The sequence below is a fragment of the Sebastes umbrosus genome, chromosome 18 (assembly GCF_015220745.1).
Source record: "Sebastes umbrosus isolate fSebUmb1 chromosome 18, fSebUmb1.pri, whole genome shotgun sequence".
In the NCBI taxonomy this organism is placed as follows: domain Eukaryota; kingdom Metazoa; phylum Chordata; class Actinopteri; order Perciformes; family Sebastidae; genus Sebastes; species Sebastes umbrosus.
Window position 1 is genome coordinate 2,215,874 of NC_051286.1, and position 14,408 is coordinate 2,230,281.

Consider the following 14,408-nt stretch of genomic DNA (forward strand, 5'->3'; position numbering starts at 1 on the left):
TTATCCACTCTGGAGTTTTTTTTTTTAAAAAGTAAAATTTTTGGGTGAAGGTTAAAACAACACGCCCAACACGTCAAATACCGCCGCTTGGTCAGAGTCCCTCGACATCGGATACCGACGCACGGCGTACCGCTCTAGGGTTACTTTTGGATGCGTCTAACTCATTCTCATTCCCAGGAAGTTAAGTTTAGGCAACACAACCACTTAGTTAGGGTTAGGAAACTAGCGACTCACGTGACTCACGAGGCTGACGATACCAATGTATATCAATATTGACTTTTGGTTTCTCACGGGACACAACCGGTCTCCTGGTTGAAAGTGTCTTGTTTAAGCAGACCGTCTGATAATAACGTTGGACTTAGTTGAAAGCCCCGGTGCGTCTCATGCAGAAGCTAAAGGGCGCCCCGGTGCGTCTCATGCAGAAGCTAAAGGGCGCCTCTGTGCGTCTCATGCAGAAGCTAAAGGGCGCCCCGGTGCGTCTCATGTAGAAGCTAAAGGATGCCCCGGTGCGTCTCATGTAGAAGCTACAGGGCGCCCCGGTGCGTTGGTATTTGACGAGCTGGGAGTGAGAACGTGTTGAATGCAGTGAGGCTGACGGGATAGAGAAAAGGTTTTCAGATTCAGACATCTTCCCGTCATTTGAGAGGTTAATAAGCGGCTTTAGGTCATCAGTCATCTGACAGCGTTAGACAACCTCTCTGTTCTGTTTCCCTTTGAATCCCGGCGATGCCATGTGGTAGATTAGGTTTGGTCAGGTTCTCTGACTCACAATCACATCGAAGACGATTTCTACCATAAAAACCTTTAACGAGTCTTAGCAGTTCCTGGAAGGTAGATGTGTGCGGAGCAGCTCAACAAAGACACGTCTCTACTTTGCCTTTACTTTTGAGGAAGAACAACTAATGTCTTTGAAGGTTTGATCTTTAACGTCACCGCTGCTGATCTCCTCGTCCTACTTACAAACAGAAGAGTCTATGTTTGATCCTGTCGACCTGAAAGACAGAAGAACGTTTCAGAAGGGTCTTTTCAATCGTTTGAATATTTAAAACAGATTTAAATGCGATCGATGAGTAGAAACTAGGAGCAAGTGATTCGTTTTTGGCTCGGATCATCACCATTGAAAGTGCCTTTCAAGCTAAGCACAAGCAGAATACAGTCCCGTCTCTTTATTTCCCATCACTTCTATAAATACGGAGCACGAGAAGAGCTTTGATGGTGTTTGACACTCGTGAGGAGAATGAAGGGGATTTCTTTGTCGTGCTTTAAGTGAATTAACATCTTGACCGATGAAAGGAAGGAAGGCAGACGGAGAGAGGAAAGAGGATGAAGAGAGAAAAGGATAATTGTGTGTTTCTGCAGTGAAAGAGTGTTATTCTTTGGTGCTGCTGAGAGGCGGTCATTGTTGAGTGCAAGTTTACCAGTGGGACCGGTCATCTGAGATCACACATCCTGATAGTCGCCTTCAGACCTGATCTCTACGAGCTGCCTGGAGGAGGCTTACCCAAGATTATCTCCCCGATTCAACACGAAAACTGTGACCACAAGTCTGAGAGATCAGCACCGTCTGTTCACTCGTTTGGTTTCTTCATGCATCTTGCACAATATCCCAGAAAGACTTTGATAAAGAATTATCAGCGTGATGCATCTCACCGCAGTCTGCCTGCTACAAGAGGGAGGCACGACACTTACGTAGGTCAAAACAAGAGAGATAAAGAGGACTTTGATCTGAGGGAAATGAAGTGCTGAAACTCTGGACAAGTTCTTAGCAAAAAAGATAAATATAAAACCAGCTGCAACACATTCAGTTATGCAAGTTCAAACTTTCACTTTGTACTAAAAAGTTACTAAAGAAGAGGCTCCTGACGGTGTATTAAATGAATAAAGTGTAAAATAGTCAATATGTCTTGTTTGTTCCTTGTTACTGATAGAGAGTTCAATCATCCAATCCACCAAACAACTCATAGCAAGAGTCAATACCAACAGGAGAATACACTGTTTACCATTGGCAGAGCATTTTGGCAATTTTGTCTTGGGCGCTCCCCACATAATCAGCTGTGCTGCTCATCCCACAAATGCATGATCCTAACAAGTTGGACATCATTGTGAAGGTAAATAAACAGGCTTTCCAACGATGTCAAATACAATGACAATTAGCATTGTAACAACAGAGAAATAATCCACCAAACACTCATTTCCAAACTTTTTTTTACGAGTTTATGCACCATTCGTCTGTATAGCATAAGGTCGCTGTCCAGGTAAAACCAGGTGTGTTGAATGTTTGTGATGAACCGAAGGATGAAGTGAAAATCCTCCTCGTCCTTCTGAAGCTGAATAAACTCTTTAAAAAGCCTCTTGGATAAGCTGGATAACGCATCGTCACAGAGCTGGAAACAGGCTGTTTTTCATTGACTGCTCGTTAAATGACCTGACCTTTGTTTTACTGAGCTGCTCACCCAGCGACAACAAGTGAGTAATCATCTTGTGTTTTAGGGGACACAGTTTCACAAGCTTTTCTCAAACACATTTTTGCGTGGAAGCACATTTTGAAACACAAAAATGTGACTGCAAACACTTGAAACGTGTGATGAATAGTCAAAACAGTTGAAAGAGGGTTGATGGTGTGTTCAGGTGTTCGTGGGAAGGTGGGAAAGATATCCACATTGACTCATACCCGGCCCCCCCCCCCTCCGCTCTGTTCCCGTGGTTTTCCCAGGCCGGCTCTCCCAGGGTGTTTGACCCGACTTCGTGCCCCTCTCTGCCCTCGTTCTGCCCCTTTCCGTGCTTCCTGCCCCCTGCTGCAGCTACACAGGCTCTTATTGTGGCGGAGCCTACGCCTGTCACTACCCATCACACACACACACACACACACACGCACAAATGTGCACAACACCAACACAAATGCCGGTGCACACACAATACCTCAATGAATGCACATTCAGACACAGAAATGCAAACACACAACTCTCTCTCTTCTTCACCGTCTCCTCCTGGTGAGGCGGCCGTCTGGCTGCTGCTGCACCGAGGAGCCTCACCGCCGCTCGCCGGCCACAGCGCACCAGAGGACGGGTAGACGTGTTGCAGAGTGTCCGCCGTATGAAATGCAGTTTCGGGACGATTTGGAGGTTCACCGTCCACCAGCACCGGCCTATAGTCATACGTCGTATTCCATAAAATGAAGTTATTTGTCGACGTTTTTTTGTCAGACAGTGTGGCTAATCAACTTAGTCAGGAAATAACTCCAAATAAATATGGAATATCATAGAAATGTCAAAATACAAGGAGGGCTTAGAGAGTTTTGTGTTTACGCTGGGAGGCTTCCAGGTGTGAATGTAGTATACAGCGGGGCGTTCCCGTCCTGGATAAATAAAAATGAGGAGAAAAAACAAGTCCAGCGCCAGTAAATGAGCAATCCTCCAGTTTATATCCAGAACAATGAGAGAGGAGGAGGATTACCAGAAACTCCACAGAAGAAGGAGGGAAGTGGGAGAAAAGGAGGAAGAGAGTGAAGGAGTCGGAGAAAGAAAACGCTGATTTATTGGTAATTAATCAAAGAGAGAAGAAGAAGAAGAAAGAGAGCAGCGTTAGGATGTTGGAGAAGCAGAAAGCGAGGAAGTAGTGCACGGCGGCCGGAGTGTGTGTGTGTTAGAGTGTGTGTGTTTGTTGACTCAGGCAACGAGCGGCACGACAGCGATTGTTTGGTTTCAGTCCCTGAAGTCAGATTCTCAGACTCAGAGTCCCGAACAGCTTTAAATACTCCGACCGCCTGGATTCATGTCTGACCAGTTTATATACTGGCTGGTTTATACACATATAGGCCGGACTACAGTGTCCTGAGTTTGGGTCCACCGTACTACACCGTGACAGTCAGGATTCTTGTGACAACATGGTTCTTAAAGCAAAGTATCACAGTCATGTTGATGTATTCATATTTAACCCCTCCAGTCAACTCTCACCTCTCTGAAGTAGTTATAAAGGTCCAGACACACCAAGTCGACATCAAAGAACTAGCGGCGATAAAGGCCGAGTGTAGCGTCACCTCACGTCTTTTTTTTCGTCATTTGAACACCGCAAAGACGACAGCCGGCGGTCAGTTAGTACGTACGTTCTGCGCCTGCGTGAGAGGAAATAACTCTCCACACCAGCAGGCGGCGGTAGTCAGTATTCATCATTCAAAAAGAGAAACAGGAAGACCGAGGACGACGGCTATACGAGCCGTTGTTATGATACGTACATGAAACAAAGCGGCGTCTGTCGACCATTCTCTCACTCACCACTTAGCTTCATTCCAGAAGTTCATGTCGCTGTGAAAATATCTGGAATGATCAGATGAGATAAAGATGAAACATGAGAAGAGCCTTCTGTGTTTTTCCTCTTGACTTTACTCGTTGGCTCGCTTTCCTCACTTCTGTTTCTCTTCTCGTGCACTGATTGGTTTAAGCTGAATAGCCGATCAGAGTGAGTTCTCTCACCGATGCGCTCCGCCGCCGATTCAACATGCTGAATCGTCAGAAAAACCTCCGACACAGGCAGACTAGAGCCGACGGTGCGAGACACACTGCACAAACTAGACTGATGGACGCTCACTGACGACGCCAAACTGTACGACGGCCGACCGTCGGCTTGGTGTGTCGGGACCTTAAGGTTCTGTATCGGCTTGTTGCAGCTCTCCATTGAAGCTGTATCATGTCTACATCCAAGATTCCAAGTGTCCATTTAATGAAAATATTCCACATTTCCTTCCTCTAAATTCATTCTGACATATTTTGGGAAACTTCAGTGGGATCTCCACTAGAATTTAAAATAATAATAAATGGATTTGATCAATTTAAATCAGTGCACGGCATGAGTTTGTAATAATACAAATTATTTTTTATTTAACCTTTATTTAACCAGGTTAGTCCCGTTGAGATTAAGAACCTCTTTTCCAAGGGAAAGACGGTCAGCAGCAAGAACACAAAGTTGCAGACAGAGACACAAATAGAGATAAAATACAGTTGCCAAACACTAAAAGCACTAACATTTGCATTAAAAGAGAACTATCTAAAGACAAATGGGGGACAAAAAGGAACTTTTCTGGGAGTCAGCTGTACAACAAGGGAAGCTAAAAACATTGGCATGCCATAGAGTCTGCTTCTGAAGCCTTCATTTTAGAGGTAAACATGTTTAATGAGACCAGCTCCTTGATTTTCAGGTACTTTTGGAGCAAATTCCAGGCTGAAGGTGCAGAATATGCAAACGCCCTTTCCCCAATTTTTGTCCGAGCTTTTGGGACAGAGAGCAGAAAGAAGTCCTGTGAACGCAGTGAATACTGTCCACAGGTTTTCTGCGTAATAAAGACACTGAAGAATTGTGGGAGCAGACCCAGAATCACCTTATATATATAACCTTATTCTGCAATCTATGTTAAAACAACAACAACAACACCGTGTGAAGGTTGACGTGGTGCCAGTGAGACGCCACGTTTGCTCGAGTTGGGAGAAAGTGCAGGAACTGTTTCTCCAGATAGAGATCAGACAGACTGAGTGGACAGAACTCCCTTTGATTTTCTAGCAAATTAGCTTCAGGCTAAAACTAAAACTGGTCTCATATCGGCTTCACTGTCTGTGTGTGTGTGTGTGTGTGTGTGTGTGTGTGTGAGAGAGATCCTGTTACGTAATGTAGCCCTCAGAATTAAAGACATTAAAATGGACATGAAAGACAAGCCGCGACACACACACACACACACACACACACACAGGCCTGCAAGCATTCATTCAACCAGGAGCACATGATACACGTGTGACACACACACACACACACACACACACACACAGTTAGGTGTGTACATGAGCGTCACATAAAGATTAAGAGGACTGAACGTCTGGAACGCTGAGAATGTGACAGGTGATAGTTTACAGCGGACATGTCAACCTGTGTGTAACACTGAACAGGTGCACACACATCGAGAGTATAAAGTATGTGTACGTTCATCTCTCATTAACATGCCAACAACATAATGAGGCAGTAATGCATAAAGAAATGTAAAAAAAAAAAGAACACAGAAATAATTACGTTTGAGGAAATAAATAAGGGGTGACGTAAAGGGAAAATCATGCAGAAATAAATAAAAAAAATAAATACATAAATATATACTTACATTTTAAAATAGAAATAAATAAATGTAAAAATAAATGCATAAATGCATACATTCATTTAAAAATAAAAAAGTTAAAAAAAACAAACATAAATAAATACATTCATTTAAAAATAAAAACAAATAAATACATTGATAAAGTGGAAAATTAAACAGAGGAGTAAATAAATAAGGGAATTACTACAAAGATCGATAAATAAATAAGCAATTTAAAACAGAAATATAAATTTATGTCACATTTTGTCAATTAATTAATGACTTAGTTTCTTAATTTTTAATATTATTTTTGCTACATTTATTTATATATTTATTCATTTATCAAGTCATTTATTTATTTATTCATGTATTTTCTATTTTAGCAGGTTCCGTCCTCCAGAGCTTAATTGGCACGTTTGCCAAAAATGTTCTTCAGGCTTCCATGTTTTTGACCTGACGAAGATCCAAACATGTTTTATTATTTAAAGTTACTGTGGGGAACTTCTAACTGGTTATGTCTCAATGTACTACTGATACTTCTGTATGACCTTATATAAAGATATGAAGATTGTTTATTTCTTTATAATTATTCTTAATGCTCTGGGTCAGACCTGGTACCAAGTATTCAATTAATATTTTGACATGTTTGGAGATACGCTTATTTGCTTTCTAGATGAGAATATTACTCGCACGTCAGTCCGTTTAAATATATATAATATATAATACGAGGCTGCATCAAGTATAATTAGTGAACTTTAGAGGTGATAAACGTTGATACCTTTGGGCAGAAACCAGGCTAGCTGTTTCCAGTCTTTGTGATACGTCATATTTAGACATGAGAGTGGTATCGATCAACTTTTCTACAGTAACTCTCCAGGTTTTTTTCTGCAATTCAGAAAGACTGTGTGTGTGAGACTGTGTCTGTGTGTGTGTGTGTGTGTGTGTGTGTGTAATTGCATCTCTTCTGGCCAACAGTGACCCATTTCTCAGCCTTGTCTGGGACTGTGTGTGTGTGTGTGTGTGTGTGTGTGTGTGTGCGTGTGTGTGTGTGTGTGTGTGCATACGTCTGCTCCCACGTCCTGATCACCCCGTTCCCAAGACGCTGCCAACACCCCGGGGCACTCACTGTCAGACACACACACACACACACACACCCTCACACACACACACTGCCGCCGTCTGCTGATCGGCACACTGTTGCATAACAAGAGAATGAGAGAAAGAGAGGAAACGAGGGATGGAGGGAGAAAGAGAGACAGAAAAGTGATCCGATACGATCTCCCCTCTTTTATTCGCTGTTTCACATAATGACAGATTAACATCGAGGCGTTGCGCTGCACACAGCGTTTAGTTTTAATGATGTCAGTTACAATAAAGTCCTTACAGAGTTGCTTTCAGGGATGACGTATTTCTGTAGGCCAACCAACCAGGAAGTTAGCATCGCCCTGGTTCCCTCCGAGGCCCCGAGGAAGAGCACCGGAGTGGCCAAACGTCGGTACTACAACGTCTGTGTCCGTCACGTGATGCCATCGGGCCCAAAAAGACTTTTTCCCATAGACTTACACTGATAAAGAGACGTCTGTAACGTCTGATTTATGGGGTGATGAATAGAGATATCCAAACTTCCCTCTGTCAGTATGTCACCTGGATGAACCTGGCTTTATCCAGCGTTCACATTTCTGCTCTGGAAATGTATGAAAATTAGCACACTGATAAGATAATGCCTCATTTGCATATTCAAACTTGTACTAAAAACAAATAATTGTTTTCATGTCAATAATCATGGTGATGATCGATTAGTTAGATTTTCTGACGTCGTAAACCCGACACATCCAGTCGGTGGTTTGTGTGTTTTTTAGGATTTCCTGCTGCGGCCCAGTTCACTTCTCTGACCTCTGGAGGCTCTATTTTTAGACCTGGTGACCTTTGACCCCCCTGCTGCTTTATTTAGGCTGGTAAACCGTCTGGGAAACTGACAGGGACTTCCCCGACTCGCTGCGTGTATTTCAGTGATCCTGTGAATAAAAATGAGTCAGTGAGAGTGAGAGTGAGATTCTCATAATTCAGTTTCACTCATTTATTCAGTTTCCTCAAAGCTTTTAAACTTTTAGGGAGTTTCGGCGAAAAAAAAGGAAACTACATTTCAGGGTCAAGCCTTTTATGATGAAGATGAAACAGGACAAACAGCCAGCTGGGAAACGTTCTGCTGCAGCAGCCACCTCGAAAGAGAGACAAGAAACATTTGGAGGTTTTTACAATCCAAAATAAATAAATCAATAAATAAAAAGTCTAGTGTTAACCCCCATTCCTCCCACTCTCTGTGAAATATGTAGTTTTTATATGCTGGAGTGGACTCATACAAAGACTTTTCTGACCTTTTATATTGTGTTTCTTTTGCTCTTTGTCTCAATGCTGTTAATGTTTTATGCAAAGCGCTTGGTTGCTGAGATGTTCGACATAAATAATCTGTCCTTGCTTTACTATCTATCCTCAGGTTTGCTGTGTGTAACTGAACAATGAATTCAGGAATATGGACCATAACAGCACAAAACTGAAATAATAATAGTGTTTTTTGGAGCAGTGTCGCCTCCTGGAGGCATTTTGTGAAACCTGCAGCCATCACTGTTGATCCAGGTTTCTGCTCACAGCAGGTTACAGATGTTCCTGCAGCAGGATACTGTCTGCAGTACTAGCTTTGGTGAAGGACATGTGGAAAGTTGTGTGTTGATGTTATTTATATGCTTATTTTACAGCTTATACAGCTGTTAAATAAATTGTATGTTTTTATTTACTGTTATAGTTTTTTTATTATTTAAATGAATTTAACCCAATTATATGTATTTAAATTATTATTATTATTATTATTATTACTAATAATAATAATAACAACAACAATAATAATAAAAATATATATATATATTCATTTAAATTCATATTCTTGTTTCTCTGTACCATTATGTTGAAAAACAAGTTATTAAAGAATATTTTAATGTTTTTTTTCAATAAAGATGTTAAAACTGTTAAATAAACAGTATGTCTTCTTATTATAGTTTAATGTTAAGTTTATTTATCCCAATTATATTTATTTAAATATTATTTATTTAAATTAATATTCTTGTTTCTCTGTACCATTATGTTGAGAACGAGTCTGCAATATTAACGTGTATTTGAATGTTTTTTCAATAAAGACTGAAAAAAAGTAAAAAAAAATGTAATTGTTTGAATTTATTTGTCCCAATTATATTTATTTAAATAATAATAATAATAATAATTTTTTTAGTTCAAATTCAAATTCTTGTTTCTCTGTACAATTATGTTGAGGACATATTTGAATATTTTCTCAATAAAGATCGAAAACTATAAAATACAACAGTAAATTAAATTCTATGTTTTTTTAAATTATTATAGTTGTATATTATTTAAGTTTATTTTTCCCCAATTAGATTTATTATTATTATTATTATTATTATTATTATTATCATTTTTATTTGAATAATTAGAATTAGAATTTAAATGAACAAAATATAAAAAAAATATTATTATTATTATTATTTTAATTTTGTTTTAATTTTTAATTTGCTTTATTTAAATTCTAATTCATGTCTGAAAAGTTTCTATATTTGAATGTTTTCTTAATAAAGATTGAAAAAAGTAAATACAACTGTTGAATAAATTATATGTTTTTTAAAAATATTATTATTATTATTATTATTATTATTATTATTATTATTATTATTATTATTATTTATTTTATGTATATTTTTTAATTATTAATGAATGTTGAATATTTTTTTAATAAAGATTGAGACAACAGAAGCTTGTCGCCGGAAACGGAAACACGACGTGTTGTTTCCTCCTCCTCCTCCTCTCGCTGCTCCTCTGAGCTCCACCAGGCAGCTCCAGCTCCAGCTCCAGCTCCAGCTCCAGCTTCAGGAGTCACAAACTAAACATGGAGCACAAGCTGATCCTGGCCGTGTCGGGCTTCCCGAGCCTCTACGACACGAGCTGCCTGAGCTACAGAGACCTGAACATGAGAGCCGACTCCTGGCGACGCGTCGCGGACCTGGTCGGTGTCCCCGGTAAGTCTTCCCTCTTTATTATGATATTATTAACGTTAACGGCTCCGGTAGTTCCACCGACTCACCCGCACCACGCGGAGGTTTGACGGCTGTGAAGTGAAACTCAATAAAACACTTTAGTTTTTATATTTTAATCAAATCTCTTCTGGAAAAGATCAAAACAATAGAGAGTCCGTCTCTTAATACCGTCCGACTGTCTGCTGCTCTCAGCTCCAAACACATTGGTTCCTACTGAAGATGTAAACACCTCGCACATAAATATTAGTTATATTATAGTAATATATAGTAATAAAGTAATATAGTAATAGTTTCCTTTAATGAAGTCTCAGTAATTTAATAAAACAGCTGGCCACTTTACTACTATTAATTAAATAGGCTATAAGTATTATCAGCAAAATATACTTATAGCCCACTATTAAAAAGTAAAAATAAGAACTGTTGAATAAATTGTGTTTTTTTAAAATTATTATATTTATTAAATATTATTATTATTATTATTATATAATTTATATATTTTTAAAATTATTAAAAAAAAATTAAATTCAAATTCTTGGTCTCTGTACCATTATATTATGATTATTATTTTTGTATTTATATATATACTTTACTATTCCTACTATTAATTAAATAGGCTACAAGTATTATCAGCAAAATATACTTATACCATATATATATATATATATATATATATATATATATATATAAAAAAGTAAATTTAACTGTTAAATACGTTTTTTATGATCATAATTGTATATTATTTGTATATTTTAATGTTTTTTCAATAAAGAATGAAAAAAGTAAATACAATTGTTAAATAAATTGTAAGTCTTTTTTTATTATAGTTTTATATTATTTAAGTGTATTTGTTCCAATTATATTTATTTAAATTATTATTATTATTATTATTATTATTTATTTAAATTATTATTTTTATTATTTATTTAAATTATTATTCTTGTTTCTCTGCACCATTATGTTGAGGAAAAGTCCACAACGTTAATGTATATTTGAAAGTTTTTTCAATAAAGACTGAAAAAAGTAAATACAACTGTTGGATAAATGATGTTTTCTTTAATTATTATTATTTTCATTATTAAATATTATTATTATTTATTTAATATATTTTTAAATTATAGAAAAAAAATTCAAATTCTTGGTCTCTGTACCACTAAATTATGATTATTAGTTTTTTATTTATATATATATATATATATACTTTACTATTACTACTATTAATTACGTATTATCAGCAAAATATAGTTATAGCCCACTATAAAAAGTAAAAGTACTCATAATGCTCTGAAATGACCCCTGTGAGTGTTTTACTAGTTGTATAATTAGCTTTTTACTGCTGTTGTTGGTCAACATAGAGCTGATTTGAACTATTTTATATACTGTTGGGTAGTTTAATCTATTTTTCATATGTTTATTGTATATTATACATAGTGTCCTTTCTTCCTGTATCAGGTATTTCATTGTACAGGGAAACTTGTTTTAACTGCACACATGACAATAAACTCTTTGACTTCGTAGAAGTACAAGTACCTCAAATTTGTACTTGAATAAATGTACTTAGTTACAGTCCGCCACTGGCTAACTATGCCTTTGTTTGGGGTTATTTTCAGCAGCAGATTAAAGGCACACTGTGAAACATTTGACCACTATATGGATGTCAGATTTATGCTGTTTGTATTTCTTTTTTCTTTCTTTCCAAATCTATATTTTAACCTTTTAACCTGATTCCAAACCTCTCTTCTTTGTTTTCTGGGAGAGGAGATTTCAGGCTTTGGATGAAAAAAATAAATCTGAAGTTGAATTTGTAGTAACGTCAACATCTGTTCTTCTCGCTGTGTTCATTAGAGTCTGAATGCAGAAGGAAGTGGAAGACGCTGAGGGACCAACACCGGAGGGAGAGGCAGCGGGAGAAAGAGAGGCGCGAGAGCGGCATCGGGCTCTTTAACTACAGGCCGTGGAGGTACTCGGCCATCCTGTCGTTTTTAAACCCGTTCATAGACGCCAGAGCCGCCGGCACCAACGGCTGGGCTCTGGACCCGCAGCCCTCTCAGCACCACGCGTCTGAAATGGGCTGCAGCACGACCACCGACACGCGGAGCGACGACGACGACGACTGCGACGACGAGAATTACGGTTCGTACAGAAGGATGTCTGGAATTAATTTACCCAGAATAGATGTAAGGCTGCAGAGACGGTGTGATCCTTGGGAATGTTTTACTAGGGCTGCAGCTCAGAATCATTTTTAGGGATGCACCGATTATGAATTTTAAAATAACCATTTGGCCGATAGCCGATGTTTTGTTGTTGTTGTTGTTGTTGTTGTTGTTGTTGTTACCTCCACCACGGAGGTCATGTTTTCGGTTCGGTTTGTTTGCTTGTCGGCAGGATTACGTAAAAACTACTAACATGATTTTCATGAAACTTGGTGGAAGGGTGTTTCATGCACCAGTGAAGAACTCATTACATTTTGGGCACATACACAAATTATTTTCTTAACATTGTGACATACTGTAGGCCATTTGGCCTTGGCGGAGGTCTGCGCTCTCCTAGTGCCCTTCTAGTTTATTTATTCCTGCGCTGTGCCAGGGAAACAAAGAAATCCTATCCAGGGAAAAATAAGCAACTGGTGATACTCAAATCAACGCACACACATAAAACTGCACAAAATCCAGTCAATAAAAAAATAAGAAAAGTGTCAGGAGAGGTCAAGAAGCCCACAGGCTTTTATTATTAAAGTTGAACAACAACAAGAAGCACACAAAATGAGCAGAACAACTAACCAAACAGTGGAAAACAATCCAATAAAAACAATGAAATACATAAAAAAAAACAGTACAGAGAAAAAGTAAATATATCTAAACATATCAAAAGATAATTAGACATCATGAATTAAACGTTTTGATATTCTAAGGATAACGAGGTCTTGATAAGATGCGTTTTGGTGTTCCATATTTGTACACCACGATATCTGAGGGAGTACTGGCCATGTGAAGAGGATTAACCTGTCTAGTAATTAAGATTTAAAGAAGATGCTCAACAATGATGAGGGATAAATCACGGAATAATATAAGGTTAATAAACAAGAAACATTTCTGAAACTTCTTAGTTTGCTGATGAATCCCAGTGACTTCACAGTTTTATTACAAATAAAATGTTCAACTCAAATCCCTAAAAACACATCACAGCTGTGGGATGAAAGTTGAATGTGATTGTTTTATTTGTCTTTGTAGACATCTCCGTAGTAGACGCCACGACAACAACATCATCATCATCCTCAGAGTTCGTCCAGAGGAAGCGTCCGTCTTCTGCCAGCAGAGACGCCGTCCGATTGAAAGAAGCAAAGATGGAGGTGACCTCGGACGACTGCGTACAAGTACAACAACACGACAACATGAAGGAACTGTTTGAGGTGATGATGCAGTCGGTGACGTCTCTAGCCGCGTCCTTAGCTTCGTCACAATCTTCCTCGCAGCCCTCAGACCAGCTGACGCCTCTCGCTCAGTCCTCGCTGGCGGCGGCGGTCCTACAGCCCGACCTCCATCACCTTCAGACGCAGCGCGGCCCGCTGCCGTCCTGCGCCGCCTCCAGGCTGAACCACTTGAAGACCGAAGAGCAGGAAGCTGAGGTGGCGGAGCTGTTGGACCAAACCGATGGCGAGGAGGAGTGCGGCGCTGCGTCTACCAGGCCGACCCGGGCCAAGAGGAAGAGCGGCGACGGTCTGCTGGAGGAGTGCCTGAGGAGGATGGAGGCCAGGGAGGCTCAGAGAGACCGGGATCTGGACCAGAGAGACGATGTCACGCTGTTTTTACTGAGCTTGGCTCCGGCCATGAGGAGACTCCCTGCAGAGAAACAGTCGTGGGTCCGAACCAAGATCCAGCAGTTTCTACACGAGGCCGAGTTCGGTGCCACGAGTTTTCAGTGATCCCAAACTATTTTACATTTTTATAAATACTGTGTGGATCACACATTTGTGGACTTTAACAATCAGTTTATTCACTTTACAGAGGAGTTCATTATCTCTCTCCATTTATATGATACTGTAACTTCTCCTTTCTCATATTTTTGTGCTGTTTTTAAATAAAAAATCATCTTGTGGCGATTTATATTTTGAATATATGAATTATTAATCAAAGTGTGGCGTTAATCTTCCTCATACGTACGGCTGCACGATTACGACCAAAATGATCATCACAATTTTGATCAAT

At 39.1% G+C, this 14,408-nt stretch overlaps 1 protein-coding gene and 1 long non-coding RNA gene across 2 annotated transcripts in view; one reads left to right on the top strand and one right to left on the bottom strand.

Moving 5' to 3' along the window:
• Positions 1–145, bottom strand: part of LOC119476876 — an 18,620-nt gene extending 18,475 nt beyond the window's left edge. Inside the window, exon 1 of the long non-coding RNA XR_005204122.1 lies at positions 62–145. This is a non-coding gene — a long non-coding RNA (uncharacterized LOC119476876). The remainder of the gene's footprint in view (positions 1–61) is intronic.
• Positions 146–9,940: 9,795 nt separating this feature from the next.
• Positions 9,941–14,306, top strand: LOC119476865. Its single transcript, XM_037750466.1, has 3 exons — positions 9,941–10,188; positions 12,049–12,336; positions 13,434–14,306. The coding sequence occupies exons 1-3, from the start codon at positions 10,059–10,061 to the stop codon at positions 14,123–14,125; spliced, it is 1,110 nt and encodes a 369-aa protein (XP_037606394.1). The 5' UTR covers positions 9,941–10,058; the 3' UTR covers positions 14,126–14,306.
• The last annotated feature ends 102 nt before the right edge of the window (positions 14,307–14,408 follow it).

Bases quoted from the DNA above. Each gene is read 5' to 3' on its own strand.
- LOC119476865 (XM_037750466.1), top strand. From the start codon at position 10,059: ATGGAGCACAAGCTGATCCTGGCCGTGTCGGGCTTCCCGAGCCTCTAC. The intron at 10,189-12,048 runs GTAAGTCTTCCC...TGTGTTCATTAG, and splicing joins GGACCTGGTCGGTGTCCCCG to AGTCTGAATGCAGAAGGAAG. The intron at 12,337-13,433 runs GTTCGTACAGAA...TTGTCTTTGTAG, and splicing joins CTGCGACGACGAGAATTACG to ACATCTCCGTAGTAGACGCC.